The sequence below is a fragment of the Fukomys damarensis genome, unplaced genomic scaffold, assembly GCF_012274545.1.
Source record: "Fukomys damarensis isolate Sample0158 unplaced genomic scaffold, DMR_v1.0_HiC HiC_scaffold_38, whole genome shotgun sequence".
NCBI lineage: Eukaryota > Metazoa > Chordata > Mammalia > Rodentia > Bathyergidae > Fukomys > Fukomys damarensis.
The window spans coordinates 34,743,624-34,763,587 of NW_022900950.1; the positions used below are offsets into that span (position 1 = coordinate 34,743,624).

The 19,964-nt window shown below is 36.5% G+C and overlaps 1 protein-coding gene across 2 annotated transcripts in view; it reads right to left on the minus strand.

Moving 5' to 3' along the window:
- Positions 1-16,676, minus strand: part of Hsph1 (heat shock protein family H (Hsp110) member 1) — a 25,182-nt gene extending 8,506 nt beyond the window's left edge. Inside the window, exons 1-13 of one of the 2 annotated variants that reach the window (XM_010623881.2) lie at positions 16,595-16,676; positions 16,105-16,396; positions 13,767-13,824; positions 11,262-11,402; positions 10,480-10,602; positions 8,429-8,528; positions 7,112-7,245; positions 6,446-6,690; positions 5,570-5,798; positions 4,338-4,444; positions 3,956-4,089; positions 2,520-2,728; positions 843-974 (exon numbers count right to left, since the gene is read on the minus strand). In XM_010623881.2, the coding sequence (XP_010622183.1) occupies positions 843-974; positions 2,520-2,728; positions 3,956-4,089; positions 4,338-4,444; positions 5,570-5,798; positions 6,446-6,690; positions 7,112-7,245; positions 8,429-8,528; positions 10,480-10,602; positions 11,262-11,402; positions 13,767-13,824; positions 16,105-16,211 (1,719 nt within the window). In that variant the 5' untranslated portion in view covers positions 16,212-16,396; positions 16,595-16,676. The other variant, XM_010623882.3, reaches the window with a different exon arrangement.
- Between the last annotated feature and the right edge of the window lie 3,288 nt (positions 16,677-19,964).

The window sequence follows — 19,964 nt, forward strand, 5'->3', positions numbered from 1 at the left end:
AAAAAAAAAAAAAAAAAAAAAAAAAAAAAAAAAAAAACCCCCGCAAAAACAAAAACAAAAAAACCTGGGAACTCTTAGCTAGTTTAAAATCCATTTTGACCCCACCCAATGATTCTGTAATTTGCCTGAGGGTAAAGAACGCTATCTTCAGAATGTGAGAGAAAAACCAAACTAGCAATGCCGTAAATAATTTACATGTAACTTGTACAGACATAAAACTTCTGCAAAGTACAGGGTGATCTGGAATAACAGTGGGAACTTGATACCATCTGACCATGAACTTTAAATGTTTGATTAAGACTGTCATTTTTCAAAGGATACAACATCATGAACTGAGCTTCCAATACCTACTACCGTGGAAGCAGGGCAAAGGAATAATTACTCTGAAATGCAAACTGGCTATTACTAGATCATCATAATTAATTTACTTAAATTTGACAGATGACTTGGAGAAAAAAATTTACTAGATTCCTATAGCCCATGTATTTACCATCTGATTAATCAAAGTGAAAATTAGTAACAGAACACTGGGATGTATTTATTTCTGCCTCTGGCATTAGCAAATACCTTTGCCCTTCAGAAAACAACAAATATTTTTCACTAGTCTCTTGTTATTTGGAGTAGCAGTTAATCAAGAGAAGCTTTCAGGTCTAAAGCAAGATATTCAGTTTCCTTGGCTGATCTCAAGTATTGTAACTGATTCAAATTGAGTAACAGAAAATTAACAGAAAATTTTATATAGTATAAATCATTTGGAGCTTGCTCTTGAAACTGCAGATTTAATATCATTAATGATTACATGTTGCAAGTGTCTACTGGAATGAACTAGAAGAGTCACTCACTTTGTCAGCATCTGGGTTTTTGTTTTCTTCTGAGGTAAGTTCAGGTGAAGGGGGAGACTGTGAGGTTTGTTGACCATCAGTTTGTACCTGGGGCTGTGTTCCAGCTTCACTGTTGTCTTGCTGGATATTTTTCTGAAATGAAAGCCCAGGCACAAAGGATGTAGAAAGCAGGTGTACTTGTATAAATTTAAAAACTTTTAGGGCACCAATGATAGTACACTCAATTTCTGAAATCTTAATAGGAGGGCAGAAAAGGTACTGAATAAAAAGCAAAATGAACACAAAGTAATTGGAAGTATCTTAGAAATTTTAAACCTGTAAGAAATTCTGTGAATGACATTAGTTAACATGTAACACAGGTAGGCATTTGATTGATGTTGTGACAATCAAGAACTCCCCTTTAAGAAGCTGTCACTTAAAACTTGCGAGCAGGTAACTAATTCTCAAAAGGACAGGAAATAGGTTACTACTACAAGCTTGTTTCTCAGAAAAAAAGCTTCCAAAGCCTACTTTCATTAGCAGCTACTATGCATCTCAACATTATCTCCAGTTCTGTAAAACAGGCAATTATTAGTTATTCCAGGGCTTTTATTTTCAGCTTACAGATGCCTTGAGACTCTGTTCCACTTTCATTTTGTGCATCAGCCATCATTACCTCAAAGGATCTCAAAATAAATAAATGCTACATGTTACCAATGCTGACTAGAAATATGGTAAAAGGAAGGAAAATTAACCCTATGAGTTTTCTGGTCTTCTTTTTAGTAGCCTTCAATCCTCAAATCACTGTTTGCTATAATCTTTTTCCATCATTTAAAGAAGCCTGAAATATTCTAATTATCCTCTGTCCACTCTGAAGCCTCTCCTATTTTTCTTACAAAGCTTCAAGAATCTAAGGCATACAATGAAGTACTGAGAAGGCATTACTGATATCTAAAAGATACTAGGGATTAAGAAAGTATATGGCATCAGTCATTTAACTCATTACTGTGAAGAGTTTCTAGACAAGGATAAAAACCAAGGGTCAGAAAGTAATGTTCCTTCTGTGTTCTAGGAATGGTTAACAGTGAGCACTGGACACCTGTCTCATATATTATCTCAAACACTATAATGTCTGCCTCTTCATTCGAGTTATTTCTCACCATTCACCAGAAAGAAACTATAATACATGTAGTATAATGAGCTTCCTAAAATTCTTAACTATGCAGAACTCATGCTAACGAAAAAACAACTTAAGATGATGAGCAGTAATTATTTCTAGATACTGCACAGATAATTTTCTTCCTTCTTCCCACAAAACAGAAAACAATGCTAATACAATAAGTTCTGGAACATTGAAGCTGACTTTACCACGTAATTATATATATAAAAAAAAACAGTTTCAATAGTTCATCAGTCTTTTTTTTTTCTTAACCATCAGTCAACATCTGACTTAATATGCAGGATTAAAAAAATTGCCCCTGCCCTAAATCATCACATATGAGTTGTTACAAATTATACAGAATTTATTCATGAATATACAATTCTGTATAGTGCATTAATTGGCAAAAACTGTCTACACATAATTCTGATAAAAATTATTCAATAAGAAAAACATTTTAACCCTTCCCTACTCTTCTCTCCTCTACCTTAGAATGAAGTCAACTTTATATTGACAGGCAAAAATCTCTCCAGACTTACATCAGTGTCTGGGTTTTCTGATGGTCTCTGATTTGGGCATTCCATGTCTCCGTCAAGAGAAGACGCTTCATTCTCTTCAGTTGGAATTTTCTCTACCATAGAGGCTGTAGAGACGGTGAAAATGCCATGGGTATTGACTCGAACTTTGACTTTGACTTTTGATTTTTCTCCATCTTTCTGTGCAGAAACATTCTGAACAACGAAGCGACCTAGAACAACAACAACAAAAAAAATTGACAATGTAAGAACTGACTCTAAATCTCTGTAAAGACAGATAATTTTTTAAAAGTTAAGAATTAAAGCTTCAAAGCCTTTTTTAAAAAAATCTAGTACCTATTCCCAACAAATCTGAGTTATATACTATAAATATAACCTCTTAAAATATACTTGTAAGTACACAGTATATTTGTAATCCTCAACAACAGTTTTAGTATGTCATAAAAACCTTCAAAGTTAAGGGTACGCTTATTAACTAACACTTTCTAGGCAGATACTGAGTGTAACAAAATGATGAAAAGTAGTCTCTGCCTCCTATCCTATTCCTCCAGATGGATGAGTATAAACTAGACATGAAAATCTGTTAGCAAGTCTAAGGCAGATGATCAATCACATGGAGTCTTTTAGGCAGTATTATTCTTCTCATTGAATAATTAAAATATTTTAAAGTATGAAATATAGTAAAGCTCTGTGTGAGACTTAACAGCCTTGTATTTAAGGTACTATCTACACAGACACACAGAAAGAAAGTGACTGATTCAATTACCAGGTCAGTGAAAGACATGGGACTAGACTTTGACTGTTAAATCACTAATTCAGGAAATTGCCAAATGATTCATTTAGAGAAATAGCATCTAAAGAATCCATGAAAACTATCAAGAGAATGCAATGTAAGATGGCTTTTTATGCACAAAGTTTTCAGTTTTGTTGAAACATGAAAAATTAAGTGCCACGCTGAAAAGCTTGGATTTTTATCTTCTGCACAATGGGAAATTAATGAACAGAATACACCTTATGAAAATCTTACAGTCTACACTAAATAATTTCTAAGACTATTTTCCTACAAATAAATTTTCTGAAAGTGTTTAAAAATCAAAACAAAAATGATGGATCACAACATTTTAGTCTTAAAACACAACTAGTCTGGTTGGACTCCTTTCCTTCAAAAGATCTCTTTACACAAAGAAGTGGGGCAAAGTCCTGAGAAGACCTGGAAATACTGGCAATTTTTATCCTCAATCTGGGAAAAGAAACAGAGTCACAATGAGTAAAAGTTTATAGACATTGTCATGTTTCCCAAAATGTGCCTAAAAAGATAAACCTTTAGGAAAAGTTAACAGTACAAAAGTACATTTGAATTGTTTTGTTAACAGTCTGAGCCAGGTTTTACACAGGGTGTAACATTCTACAAAAATCACTGCATCTGGAAGAAAGATTACCTATTTTTGCTTCTGGGTATGGAACTCCTTGAGGATCAGAATAGAAAGCTTCTAGCTCAAAAGGTCCTCTTCTCAAGAAGGTGAGAACTTTGGAGAAAGGAGCAGCATGGTTTCGACTAAACACTTCATGAACCCTACAGAAGAAAGGAAACAACATTCAATAGATCAAGAATTTAAGCTTACTGTGCCACACAAATACAAGAGATATTCTAAAATCTTTATGAATTTCATTTTATCATTTCCAATACCAAAATCAGACAAATATTTTAATAGGACTGGCTGCTGAAAATCCCAGGTTGATAAGCATTTCACTTTTAAGTGCTTATTATTTTTCTTTTTTATATTAGAGATAATATCTGAAAAGTTATTTTTTGCTACATACCCTTCAGGATCTTCTGAATCATGGTTCCATACCAGAGATATTGGAAAAGGAACTGAGTCTGTGACAGAAAATTCTCTAACTTTAAATGCTGGAGAAAGGATTGCACACTTGAAAAAAGAAACGAGGAGCATATGATTAGTTTCCACTTATTTTTTTTAAGTTAGTACATGTTTGCAATACATGTTTTCCTTTGTTGTATGGAATTGATACATGTACAGAACATATCTTGACCCATTTATGCCTACTGTTCCAATTTTGGAATGCCACAACCAAAGGAACATAATAAAAATTTGGCCAATCAGTTAAGCAGGCATATTCCATACATGGGAAAAAGAACAAAACCCCCACAAAATATGCTAACATGACAGCACAATGGATGTCATTAATAGGCAGTTCTAATAGTGTTCCTTTTATAAGTATGAAGTCTTTTTTTTGTTTTGTTTTGTTTTTTGAGACAGGGTCTCACTATGTAGTCGAGACTGACCTAGAACTCACTATGTAGTGCAGGCTGGTCTCGAACTCACAGAGATCCTCCTGCCTCAGCCTCCCGAGTGCTGAGATTACAGGCATGCGCCAACAGGCCCAGTAGTTTTAAGTCTTAAGACTGCTGTTTACAAAACCTTTTTTTAATATGTAAGAACTATTAAGATCACTGGTCAACCATGTTAATCTCTAAGTTTAAAACTAGACATTATTTGACTATAAAATCCTTAATATAAACTAATATATATATATTTAAACTAGTAACTTCTAGATTTACTGCTTTTGCTTCACCTATCTATTAGTTTCTAGGCTCCCTTATTGCATAAGCAGGTTAAAAATCAATTGGGCACGGGTCAGAGAGTTGTGAACTACTATTCCTAACCTTGCATACTTTCCCTGAAATTAATTCATTAAATCAGATCATCATCCTAATTTGTTTCTACATGCTTTACAAAAACTGTCAATTAGTGCTAATTAGTTTTACAGCTATGTTTTTTGTGATCACCTCAGAATTATGCTTGTTTCTAACACCCAGTGTGAGAAACACCAATTTGGTAGTTTTTTTAATCTTATATTTACTAGATCTTTTATATATGAAAACCCACCCTCATCTAATGGGTTTATTAAAAAGTAATTTCTTTCTGCTATCTAATTAGGCATGGAGTTATTTCTTATACTAACCACCATGAGGATAAAGTGAAAACTGTTTAAGGAATGCACAACAAGAGAAAGTAGGACTGAGAAATTACCTGTAGTGCACATCCTCTGGCTACTGCTTCATCTGCATTGAGTGTTGTGCTAACATCTTTTCCAAAGAATTTGGAAATTTTTTCTTTCACTGCTGGAATTCGCGTAGTGCCTCCAACTATCTCAATAGCACTCACATCTTCTACTTTGAGCTGAGTTTGTTCCATCAGTGAATAAAGGGGTACTTCTATTTTTTGTAAGAGATCAGCACAGAGCTCTTCAAACTGTGACCTTATCAAGTGAAACAACACTTTATAAGTCATTAAAAATTTTATCTTATGGCCAATATCATCTTATCAGTTTTTAAACAGTCAGTCTTATCAATGTACTGTATTTCATCTTTTCCTCTCAGATACCCTAGACTGACTGAAGCCATATGAGCTAACTTTAAAACAGGTACAAAAAGGGGATGGGGGAACCGAGGATTTAGCTCAGTGGTTCTGGTGCCTGCCTCATAAGCACAAGGACCCAAGTTTGATCCCTAGTACTCCCCCAAAAGGGGGGGATCAAAACCACAGGTATCAGGAGGAAAAGTTATTTACATTCTTAATACTGACATTTTACTTCCAATATGTTTTAAGGGATCTGATTCTCATTACTTTAAATTATTTATTATCATTAATTTCAAAGTATTTCTGTGAATTAGACCAGAAAAATTAAAAAGTGAAAAATATAAAAAAAAGGCTTTACTACAGAAGCATTAGCAAAGACATTTTTTAAAACTCTGCAGAAGTGCCCAAGTTTTAATGATCTCTCCAGCCATAAGCCATGTAGCATACAATCCTGAAATGTAAGTCATGACTCCTAATATTTAGCTACAACTGACACAGTCTCACCAAGAAGTTCTATTTATTTGATCTGCAAAATTTAAGACATACCTGCTCATCTTTCCTGAAACATCTTTGTCATTCATAAAGCATTCAATATTCAGTGGTAAGTCCATGCTGTTAGAGCTCATTAGCTTTTTCAATTTTTCACATTCCTGATACAGACGAAGGAGTGCTCGAATTTTGGATTTTGCATCCAACTTGTACTTAGTTTTAAACTCTGTGCAAAAATGTTCCACTAATTTTTCATCAAAGTTTTTTCCTCCTAAGAAAGGATCAAAAGCTGTTCCCAGTACCTAACGTAATTAAAACAACAAAAATTATATGGATATTTTCTATCTTAGTCTAACTAGAATTATAAATATTCAAGCAAACACAAATAAGCTCAAGACTCCTATTTAAATTATAACATGAAATTCAATTCAGAAAAAATACATCTACAAAACACTGATGGAATGCTACATCTCTAAGACATTTTTTACTTTTATTGATTACCTTAAGAAGTTTCTTCCTTCCTAAGCCACAGATCTTAAGAGTATGTTAAGACAATTTATCATTTTTATGTCGATCAACCTAAGCAATAATTTCTTTTACTTAAGGCTCTTAACTACCAAGACTACCAAGATAAGTAAGCACTCAAAAAGTTCATTAGCTTAAAGTTGAAACAAATGAAACACTTCTTGCTTTGGCCACACAATTCTAATGTTTTACACTTACCTTCAGTTTGCCCTTGTTAAAAGCGCAGGCAGACACTTGAAAAGCTGAGTGTCCCATATCAACAAAGACAACGATACGAGGTTTCTCCTCTGGGCTTGGGAGATCCTGCTTATAAATTCCATAATTCAAAGCAACTACAAAAAATAAGTATATTTCAATTACTTAGTTCATATTTTCTTAGAAATTTCACTGTTACATATAATTCACAGGCAGGAAAACTGACATGTGAAACAATTAAAGGCAAAATAATTGATTTTATACTGACTTTCCTGGAATCAGTTACTATTCTCTCTCTAACTTTACAACAATGCTCTTATCAACTGGAGATACAGTAGACAAAATATAAAGATAGTATATAACCAGAAATAAAACCAACCACGTCACAAACAGTATTAGACACATTACACAATACTTACTTTTAACCACAACTTTTAAGGAGAATGCTTATCAAAAAAATTAAGAATTTAACACAACTACAATTCCTCCAATTTTTTTTTGTTTTGTTTCTTTGTTTTTTGAAATAAGGTCTTGCTATATAGTCCAAGCTAGCCTTGAACTCATGGCAATCCTCCTGCCCAGCTCAATTTAAAAAAAAAAATGAACCTTAAAGGGTCTGTCAATTTTAAAGGTGTAAATAGTCACATATGAAACATGTATATCTTACAGTTTTTTTAAAATACTAAGAAATATCTTTGTTCATCTATAAACACAACAAGCTGATTGATATAAGCATTAAAGGAACTGCATTGGTTACTGTTACCACAGTGCTTAACACCATGCTGGGCAAGTAGTACAGGCTTAAACTGGTATTTCTGGATTGATCAACTCAACTTCTGGGATGATCAATTCATGACTACAGTTTAGAAAACATATGAGGAAAAATAAATCACTGCTTGTAGCCCCCAAGGTACTGTGATACTGATAATTGTTAAGATTTTGTAGTTTCTTAACTATAAAAGCAATTTAAGAAAATAAAAAGTTAAATCCAGCTCCCTAATTCAAAGGCTTAAAGGGCTGGGGATTTGGCTCAGTGGTTTTGCCACCTGCCTCGCAAGTCCAAGGTCCTGAGTTCAATCCCTGGTACCAAACAAAACAAAAAAATCAAAGGCTTAAAAATATACATTGTAAAAGAATTTTCTAATGATGGTACATTAATACGGTAAATTTGACAGAGCACCTGAAGAGAAGGAAATTTTGCTTTCAAAACTAACATATGGCTTTTTAAAAAGCTACATGATTCTACCTCTACATAAAAGTTACATGGTTGATTCACTTCTATAAACATTTTTTTCACTTCTATAAACATTTTTTTCTTACCAGCTGTCATATCATTCATAAGCCTTAAGCAGTTTAGGCCAACAATCTGGGCAGCATCTAACACAGATCTCCTCTCAGCATCCGTGAAAAAGGAGGGAACCTGTAAACAAAAAAGAGTAAGAATTTTAACTCTTGTACTATACAAAAATACTTACAAACTCCTCACAACCCCTTGTAGAAAGTTCACAATAGTCAAACTAAGTAGGTGCCTAGCCAGGTCCCAGAACAGAAACAGTAGAGCCTTAGACTTAAATTTCTAGCAAGTTCCTTAGCTTCCAGAAACTGTTAACTACTTTTGAAAAGACCTCAAAATTAAATCTCAAAGTAACTATTCTGACCAAATTTTAACCTTAAATAAAAATTAAGAGTACTCACAAGACAATGTGAAGTCACTTAAATCTAATGAAAAAATTCAAGTGGATGAGATGCTGCTTCCAAATTAGCCTTAAGCTTCTAACATTTGGAAATTATAATGCTAAGCCAACATTTAATATAATATATTAAGCCTTAAGTAAGGAGTATTGGAAAGTAAGAAAGAACTAATTCTAGCATATGCCACTGTCCTTCACTTTTGTTATTCACTAAGTTCAAGCCATTAATAGATAATGGGGTACTTAATTCAGCAGACCAGTGAAGAATATAAAAATGCTTTTTAGCAAAGCATGATTTTCCTAAGAAGCAGAAGGGTGAAAACAGATCAAAGCCTGAATTTCTTTCTTTTTTTTTTTTTTTTGGTACCAGGAATTGAACTTGGGTCCTTGCGCTTGCAAGGCAGGCCACCAAATCACTGAGCTAAATCCCCAGCCCCCTCACAAAGCCTTAATTTCTGATGGTGCTGACTTACGTTTCTAGTTGTAAGTAATATCTGGCTGCCTTCTAGGCATTTGTTAGTATAAATGTATATAACAATATTTTCCTAGAATCCCTTAACTAGAAGTACCCTAAAAGAAAACTTGGTAGATGTATAAATTTTTTTAAAAGTATTTATAGATGCTTCACAAAGAGACTGAGAAAGATCCAAAGTAGGTCTCTGATCACCTTTCAAATCACAGCATTCTTTTCATCAGTTTTCTGTAATATGTTCTTTAAAAGGTTGTTTGAAAAAGAAAAAAAAATTAAAAAGAAAAAAAAAAAACCAGAAGGGAGGAAGAAGGTGGAAAATACCAAAATCTTAACTTTACCAGAGATTAATATTATGACTGCAAACAACACATAGTCTTTCTGTCAACCACTTTCTGTCTTGTAAGGGATAAAAGAGGAATTTTAGTCCTTGCTCCCTGTAGTCTTTCATATCCTAGGATACACCACCATAAAGGCTTTGGACTGGTCAGGGCAGGTCACACAGCTTTACACAGAGTAATGAAGAGATCATGCTGAAGTTGAGTCCATTACAGAAAATCCCAGTGATGAGCAGAACCACAGCAGATCAGGAAGTGACTCTAGTCATCTGGGAAAACAGAATTTACAACTATCTCTTGACATCAAAATAAAATGACTTTTGTCCACTTCAAGTACTCTGACAATTACCAGATTTCCAGAGACTAGGTTTTGACACTGCCATAGGCTACATTTCACAGCTCTTAGCTAAAGCACTAGTTCTTAACTGGGTACAATTCTTTCACCTGTGAAAAGCTGTCATGTTAAGTATACAAGCTGTGTATTATATCAATGAACAGTATCAAGACAACAGATGAACCAGTCAATCTGTACTTTCAAAAAGCCCCATAATTTTAACACCTCTAGTCAAGAACCACTGTAACTTCCTGCAAAAAATACCACTCCAGGCTGGGGATTTAGCTCAGTGGTGCTACCACCTGCCTCTCAAGTGCAAGTCCCGAGTTCGATCCGCAGTACCAAAAATAAATAAAATAAAATAAAATAAAATAAAAATACCATTCCAATATACCCTGGAATCCTCTAGAACAGTATTTTTAATAATTTAGTAGAATTCTGTTCTATAGTATTAAAACAGCTTTCATACAGTTGATATTTAAGAGTAATTTAAAGAGGGGAAATTAAAATAAAAATCCACTGCGCTGCTAAATACTTACTGAAATAACACAATCTGTTACTGGTTTCTTGAGGTTGTTTTCAGCAGTTTCCTTCAACTTGGTCAACAACATGGCTGTTATCTGCTCCACACTAAATAGATGTTCTTCATCCATGTACATTACCTATATTGATGGAAAAGAATGTTTTAAATGCCACAGTACTTTAAACTAAATGCTAATATTAACTTCCAAGTATTAGCACATTCTCTTCCACAAATTCTCTGTTTCAAAACGAAGAGAGGAATAAGGAAGGAAAGGAAAAAAGAGCAAAAAGTTTTCACTAGAGATAACAAAATGGAGGGAAAAGTAAAGACAGGCTTTCCTCTATTTAAAGTCCTAGTCAGGAGGTAGGAAATGATGAATCACTGGAATTAAATACTCTGTGTTGATCATATAACAGAAATATAGCTTTAAAAAAAAAAGGTTTCTGGCTATATTACGTTATTACTCTTCAAACAACTCCAACTGGGCTGTCTTGGAACACATATTTGTTTCATCCATGAAAATGATTTATATATTTTGTAAACACCATCAAATGAATTTAAATTTCTTTAACTGCCAAACTTTAGAAGAAACAGGATACAGAAGCACGTATCACCATTTGAATAACTCTCAGAGACAGTTTAACATGAATTTATTGTACTTAATGGAGCTAGATAAAAAGACTCAATCTCTTCCAATTAAGATAACTGAGTTAAATATTTAAGAAGTTAAGTTTTTTTTCCTACAGACAAAGTAAACAATCTTTTATTACAGAATCTATGGTTGCTCAATTTTATTACCTTTATTCCAACTCCACCGTTTTTCATTGGAACTAAATCATAACTTAAGTTTTCCTTCTCCTTTTGAATGAAGGGATCACTGAATGCTCGGCCATGAAATCTCTTAAAGTTAGACACCGTATTGTTTGCATGAGTGATTTGCTATAAAAGAAGTTAGAGATTTTAAAGTTTTAAGAAATTTCACCACTATATAGTTCCTGCAGAGGCAGTTTCACAGATGATCATTAGTATAAATAAAACCAACCCTAAAGACACAAGTAACTTTCCCATGGAGCTCTAAATTGCCCTTCAATGAACAGATGTTATTTGTACTTTCCCCTGTACAAAATGTCAGAAGGAAAATAGGAGAGACATTAGTGCCAGCCCAGATTTCAAAATCTGCAAGATAAATTCAAAACAGTGAAACTATTCCTAAAACTCTGAATGTTCAATCACTGTATCATTTTATTTTATTCCTTCCCAATTAAACCTGTAAAGCACTATACTTAATGAAGATATGCAAACTCTATAGAAAATAACACTTCTCTTTTTAAACTGCTAAGGATCCAGGATAAACATTTTTCACCAGGAAATACATGGATTGCTACTCTTCCTACCAAAAGCATGGTATGCTAATTACACAAAAAAGTAAAAGATGGGAAAAGAATTTTAAAAGCTTCTAAATGCTTTAATGTTTTCAATAGTATGTGTATACTGTGGATTTGGGGAACCACAATTTAAAAAAATAAAATAATTGACCTCAACCTGTATTACATAACTGGTACACATATGTATTTTTTAAACAAGAGCATACTTAAACTCTTATTCAGTTACTATTTATTGAAAGTGGATGGTTCACTCTCTCTCAGGTACATGTTAAGTAGAAATACTTGGTCTGAAATTCAAGAAAACTGGAAAAAAACAGACCAAGTAGTTATGAAAAGTGTGTTTTAGTGTGTTTTTTATATCTACTATTTGGGTCAAACATTTTTAGATAAACACTAAATTAGAAAGCCCACTTCAGAGTATGTATTTAACTGAAAGATGGCAGTGGAACCTCATTTAAAATAATACTTAAAAAGATTAAGATCAAAGACTTGCAGTTATTGACTGTAAAATACTAAGTGTACTACTCTGTTTTACTTCTTTTAAAGAAAAGCATACAGATTGTCAGAAACATTAATTTAACGATATGGAGTTTGAGGTTGTTTATATCCTAAAATTCCTCATGATTCTAAAACTGAGTAGAAGTCTGTAGGCCAGCTGAACTTCAATTGAATTCTCTTCACATAACCACAAAGATTCAAAAGAAGTTTAGATCTGGGCTATCAATGTCCTAACTAGGCACATATATGGTGATTGTCCACCAAAATCCCTCTCCCTTTTCCTTTTGACCAGGTTGTGGCCGATTTTGAGTGTCCAAAACTAATTTTATTCTTTTTAGCCCCCCTCCAAACTTTTGTGGTATGTCTTCCCACCTAAGCAGCCATATTAAAATACATTTAAAGATCAGGGTTTTCTTTTTTTGTTTTGTTTTGTTTTTGTTTTTTGTTTTTTTTTAGTGATAGGCTGTGTATATAGGTTTTTTTTTTCCACTTTTTTGTTCTTAGTGCAAAGGAGCAAACCCAGGACCTTACATTTGCTAGGCAAGTGCCACCGAGTTAAATCCCCAACTCCATTTTCTTTCCTTCTTTTTTTGTTTTTCAGACAGGGTCTCACTTTGTTGTGCAGGATGGCCTTGAACTCATGTCAATCCTCCTGCCTCAGCCTCACGCATGTTGGGATTACAGGTGTGTACTACCAGGCCTGGCAACTCCATTTTCTAAAAAGTATTCCATCCCCCTCCCCCATTTTTCTTAACCCCAAAGGGTTTAGACCAGTGCTGCTAAATAGAATTATAATGTGACCCATAAATGAAAATTTTCACTAGATATATTAAAAACTAGTAACAGATGAGATTTTATATATAAGGAGATTCTTTTTTTAAGTCTTTAAAATCTCATGTGTATTTTATGCTTCCTATTTCAATGCAAACTAGAAGCACTTAAAATGCTCAACAGTCACTTTCAGCAATTACTATATTAAGCATAGGTCTGGACAAAAAGTTGTCTTGTCCCAACAATTACTCAATAACCCGAAAAATGCTATGAAACACAGGACTTCTTAGAAGTCCCCTTCAATAAAAGAAACCTTTTGACTTTTATAAACTATCACGGGAAAATGCACATGAAAATTTTCATGTGTCTTGTTCCTAACCGTAAAAAAATCAGAAAAAAGATAAAAGAGTTACTGAAAATTAAAATTGGCAGACTGGGAAGATCAAGTACAACCTACTCAATAGAACAAGAAAAAGGGAACAAAGGAGGAAAAATAATCATCTGAGGCTTCATAAACACTATTTGAATTGCATTTTTAAAGCTCAAAACTTGAGGAGCTTAACTGCTTCCCACTCTTGTAGGTCTCTAAAATTTTCCTTTTAAATGCTCTTCCTTAAAAAAATGATCAAAATTCTCTTAAAGAACATACCTGATTTTTGGCTGCAACTCCAATTGTTCTGTTTTTTGATCCAAATGATATGACTGATCTAGAAGAAACAAATCACACTGTTTCAAAGACGTTAAGAAGCATAAATATGGACAAGAGGAAAATTCTAATATAAATTTTAATTTCTCTAATGTTGCAGTGGGGCACACTTGTAGCACAATTTGTCAATCTATAGCTTTTTTTTTTCAGGTGGAGGAGGTGAGTTCCCACTCAAATGCCGCACGCACTGAGAATCTAATCTAGGGGCAGTCCTTCCACTCCAGCAAAGTCTGCTCATGGCTCAGGGGAGACTTTCCAATACTTCAAGAAGTGTGATTTGTCAAATCCTCAAGTATTAGAAAATGACTATTACATCTCATAAATATTTTGAGTATTACTAAACTTCACCTACACACAAGCAACAAAAACTATGGTGTAACTCTTCCTGTCACCAACTCTGAACAAATCTAAATGTCACTGCCATACCTATTTTCGTCCTGACATACCAGCTGTCTCTTTAGGTTTCAACAGTTTTATTATAAACCCAAGCAAATGAATGTAAGTTATGCCTTTGGAGTTTAAAGAGAACAAAAGAGGTTCTGACAGCGAAGACTCTACATGAGAAGACCAAGTAAAAATAATGCAGAACAAGTCAACAGCAGACTGGAATATCAATGTTGTTGTAAAAGACTGAATACTGAGTTGCATTAAGTCTCTGAGAGATGAAAAATGATTTGTAACTGTGTGACAAGCTTTCTCAGCAATGGAAATGGAATGCACAATAACAACAGAGACAGGATCAAGAAAAATCTGAGGGGGTAGTGATTAGAATTTAGAACCTGAGGAGTAATCAAATTTCACATTACTAATCCAATCTAATTTTGGATTAGTTATTCCTACGTAGGTAAATGAGATAAGTAAAATGGGAATACCACGAGGACATTTAAATTTGCTGTAATAGCAACATCCTGGACCTTGATTATCCATGTAGGTGCTAAGCAGCATCCTCAAAGCCAGGGAGATATTCAGACCTTTAAACTATAGTCCAAAACACCATTATCCTAAATCAAAATGGACCTACACATTTCCTAAGGGGTCAACCAAATTAAGTGCAACAAATAAGGACTATCAAGAGTCAATGCAACTGAGCCAACCATCTTCTTAAAATATATTAAACAATTCTAATGGGACCCTTTGTTTGTATTTTCAAAACCATACATACAGTGGTCACTGTATTCACATACAATTTTTTTTTCCTGCTTTCCTTTGAACAGCTTCTTTCTTTTAGTGGATCAAAGAGAACAAAGATATAAACTGTACCTAGGCATGAAAATCTGACACAGTCGCCTTTCTAAATTCTAATTACTAATATAATTTTAATTAAATTCTTTGACACGAATTTTCATTAAAGGTTCATTGTGCGTGCATGCACACACACACACCCCGTATGAGGCCAGTCATTTTACTTTTAGGTTCTATGTTTAAATTTACACTGACCATCCTGGGCTTAGCGAATTTGGGAAACAAAATAAAACATTATTTAAACAAACCCGAAAAAGCTGCTTTCTAAAATGTTGCCGTTTGCCTACACCTGATGTTATAGGATTTAATTTAGTGACACCATCCTTCTCATAAAGCTGTAACACAATGGTATGTCATTTTTATCTTTTAAAGTGCACAAAATTAATGACGAAATAAAAACGCTTCCTAGAATTCCTTAAGAATGGCTCCCACAATGAGTAAGAAAGGTCGTTCCCATTTTTTAAAAATGACTCTGGGCACTCAGGCAACATTAGCAACAAAGTGAACAGGTTATAGAGGGGTGCACTAACTAATCTTTCACAGACCTCTAAGTCTGGGCTCCCTAAGACAAGCGCCACTCTGGAAGCTTCCAGTTCATTTAGAGATTCACAATGCGGAAGAAAGGGCCCCAGGCTCCGCGGTGCGCAGATTTGCTCGGAGGGAGGGGTACTCTAAGGTGGGGGCGGCTCTGCCAGCTCGGAGAAACGGGATTTGGAGACTGGGAGGGAAAAAGAGAGGGGCACAGGAACGCGGGCGGCCGCAGAAGGAGCCTGCGAGCAAAGGAAGCCAAGTCTCGGGTTTTGCCGCAGCCCGGCTCCGGCCGGAAGCCTGCCCAAAGTGACGAACCTGGGCAACTGACTCCTCTAGGCCCTGTGGACCCCCAAGACGCCTCCTCTCCGACCATGGTTGCTACCCCTTCCCAATCCCACGAGGGGCGCGCCGCTCTCCTCCTGGCTCCATTCGCCGCGGAGCCTGGGGTCCCCGCGCTCTCTGAGTCCCAGGGCCGCCCTCCCGCCAGCGCCCAGCAGGTTCCACTTACGGGGTGCACCGGTCGCTGAACTCGTTGGCAATGGTCTCGATGCCTCCTGCCCGCGCCACCGCGATGTAGCAGCTCTGCGAGCCCACGTCCAGCCCCACCACCGACATGGCCGGCTCGCGGTGCGCCTCTGCCTCGGATCTAGGTCTGAGTCCCGCGGCTGCCTAGTCGCGCGGCCGCCGCCGCCGAGGTTTCCTGTTGTGGCCCGCGGGGGCCGCCAGGGCTCTGTCACTCCGGAGGATGAGCGGACTCCCGGCTTGTCTGGGGGCCTCCGGGTTCCCGCGGAGAGCAGCGTCTGGCAATGAGATCGACCAAGAATTAGGCGGCGCTCGGCCTATGCGGGCCGCTCAGCAGCTCCGGCTACCAGCCGCACTCGACCGCCTCTCACTTGCACACCGGCGCCCAGCTACCGACCCAAAAGGGGAGGTTCCAATTCCTCAAGCTTATGTATTGCACTGATCAGAACTTTCCAGAATCTGCGGCATTTACTCACCGGCGCCTCCACCGGCCCCCTCCACGTGCCACTTCCGCTTCCTTCTTCTCGAGCCTTCTCGAAAGACTCTACCCAATGGGTGGCTGGTTCCCAAGGGGCCGTGGTGGTTGCCATGGTTGCAGGACTGCCGCTCGGGTGCTACTGGCTCAAGCAAGCCGGGCTGACCCGCCTTCACCCCCACCCGTCCTTTAATGTCCTAATCGTGTAGTCAATGAAAAATAACTCAAAAACTCCTAACAGTCATAATCTGCTACTGGATTGTGGTGTCCGACCCTTAAACTCTAAAGGGTGCTACGCGGAGGAACAAAGACCTCACTTTTCAGAGATTTCCAGACATGCGGGCGCTGGGAGACCAACCCGCCCGTCAGGAGAGCATGCCGGGAAGCGTAGTCCTGTGGGTCGGGGTGGGGGTTGGGAGTGGAGGGACTGAGCGCTTTGCAGGACGGGAAGTGAAGTCCTGATCGCTGTGCGTGCTGGGACTAAGCTTTGTCTGGTGAGCAGCTGGGATGTCTGGCCCCTTTGGGCCCTTTCTGGGCGAGGAGCATGTTTTGTTAGTTTTGGATTAGCTTCTTTTGTTTTGTGGATTACCCCGACAACTAAAGCGTTGCGCTTTAGATGAAGGGTTTAAGCGTATTCATCAGCCAGCAGGATATTCTTTTGTACACTAAAATGTCAGAGGGTATTTTTTTCCTCTTAAGGAAAGCGGGTTTTAGTTGCGATGTAATTTGAAAGGCTGTCCTCAAGTTCACTTTCTGCATTTCTTGTTAGATCTGAAATACTGTAGCTTTTGTTTCTTTCTCTGGAAGGCTATGCCCCATTACCTTATATTCAGTAAAGGAACAAGCAGAGAAATGGCTGCTGGTGTCAGATCTTTTTATGTCTTTTTGTATCTTTTAAAGTTTGCCTGAGATCGGCTTGTCCACAGAAATAAGTGCACATGGCGTGTTAATGGAGTAATGTGTAATCGGATAGAGTTGTGTCCCAAAGTTAGAAAAATCTGACTCATGAGGAGTATGTCAGTTCCTCCTTGTCCAGCAAGACAAGAATTTTAACTCAGGAGCAAGGTCAAAGGCCCAAGTTTATATTACATGTAAATTGTATAAGCCTTTTGATGACTGGCCGGCTACATAGACAAGTTTCCTGCTTCACTTAAACGTTAAAATAGGGACAATAATCGTAGCTTTCTGGGAGTCCTTGTGTTCTTAAATTTAGAAATGTTCAGCTCTAGCAGTTCTTATTGTGGATCCTTAACACTCCCCCTTGGCATATGAAAACATTAAAATCTGTGGAATCATAGTGAAGCTCAACAACCAGGCCACACACACACCAAGAGGTCCGACTGGAGATTTTATTCAAGGGGTGGGGTAGAGAGAGAGCAGAGAGAGAGAGGAAGAAGAAGAGAGGAAGAGAAGAAAAGAACAAAGAAAGGCAGGTCCTTTTATCATTTTGGGGCTAGGTTATTGATTATTAATGAGGAGTGAGCTACTTCTAACCTATCACTGGCCAGGTTGCTTTTATGGGTCCAGCCCTGGAGACACAGGTTTCAACTTCTCTGTCTCGCTGTGGTCTTGGTGGGAGGGAAAGTAAAGATAAGAGCATGGAGTCATTGTAAGAGCCAAGAAGCACCAGGAAAATGCAGCCTGTGATGGCAGCGTCACAGCATACTTTAATATGATCAATTCCCTAACAAGAGTAATTTTGAACAGAATGAACCTTTGAGATATAAAATGTGCCTCCCCACATAGAAAACTACTATCTATGTAAGAGGGAGCAGGCAGCTTTGGGTCAGGTTCAAATCCTGCCACTCCCTGCTAAGATGTTTTATATGAAGTACAGCTTGTAAGAACACTAGCCCTTCTGGAGTTGAACTTCATGGACTTGAATCCTGCCTGTCTTTAATTATTGGGTTGTGTAATATTGAGATAATTACTACCCCTTCCTGTATTCTGCCATGCCATACAGATTATGTAACGATAAAAAAGTGTATATAAAATATATATATACCATTGTTACATAATATTACTGTGTGTGATCCTGGGAAAGCCTGTCAAATGGAAATAATACAAATTTTTGTTTGGATTTTGGAAGTATTCAATACAAATAAAACATCTAGTATGGTAAAAAGCATTCAATCATTTGAAATAAAACATAGTAAATTTGTTCAACAAAAGTCAGTACCAGCACTTCAATCTTAACTCATACTGTTGTGGAAGCAGAATTGCATGTTTAATTCACCTTTAGTTTACCTTAGCCATTTATGACAGAACAGGTGAGGAGAAGCCAAGAAATACCATACTATCTAATTAAAATGCTTGTTGTTTTTGTTAACTTTGTTGCTTTTTTTTTTTTTTGGTACTAGGGATTGATCTCCAGACCTTGCACTTGTGAGGCAGGTAGCAGCGCCACTGAGCTAAATCCCCAGCCCCTACTTTACATATTTTTATTATACGCAATTTCCCGTAGTGTTTTTGTCAGTATCAGAAATTTTAGATTGAAACTTAGATCAGATAAAAACAATCCCTACAGATTCTTTTTATATAATTATGGATCTAGAGGTAAACATACAATTAAAATGAGTTTATCCTATCTGCTGTCAACCATCACTGTAGTTATTGAGATTCATTTCCTTTTTTTTTTTTTTTTGGTATGGGGATCAAACTCCGGTCCTTGTGCTTTCAAGGCAGGTGGTGGAACAACTGAGCTAAATCCCCAGCCCTCCTATTTGTTTTAAAGAGAAGCTCCTTACAATGGAAGCAGAGCTCTTAAAGAACAGTAAAGCAAAAATGCAAAATTGGGAAACAAAAAGCCCAAACAAAAATGCATTCAAAACAATAATATACATCAGATACAAAAAGCTCTGGCTAGCTTCCTTGAAAAGAGATGAATAAAGAGCATATATATAAACAAATATGAATGTAGTACATGACCTTCAACTTCTGGTGTGAATCAGTATTTTGGTGCACTCAGTATCTAGTACAGTAGCAGGCACTGGAAGATTACACAAGTAGCATAAAACTTGTTCCATTTAAAGACATGTTTTACATGATTTCTCTGTAATACCAGTGCATCATGAATGATCAAATATCTGAAATCTTGCCTGCTTGAGTCTTTCAGTATTTACTTTTTAAAGGTCTTTTGTTTTCATATTATTTAAACTGTTCCTTAGAACAGTTAATTAATTGGTTCTGCTAAAAATCTATTTTGTGCTTATATCAAGTTTAAAGTCTGTTATATCCTTATTAGAACAAACACATAAAAATAGGAATACATGAAGGAATTGTGCTAGAAGCAGAGATTTATTAAAAGGTAGATATAAAATTAAGAGAACTTTATCCCATCTGCTAGCAGCCAGAACTTGGGGGGAAAGGGA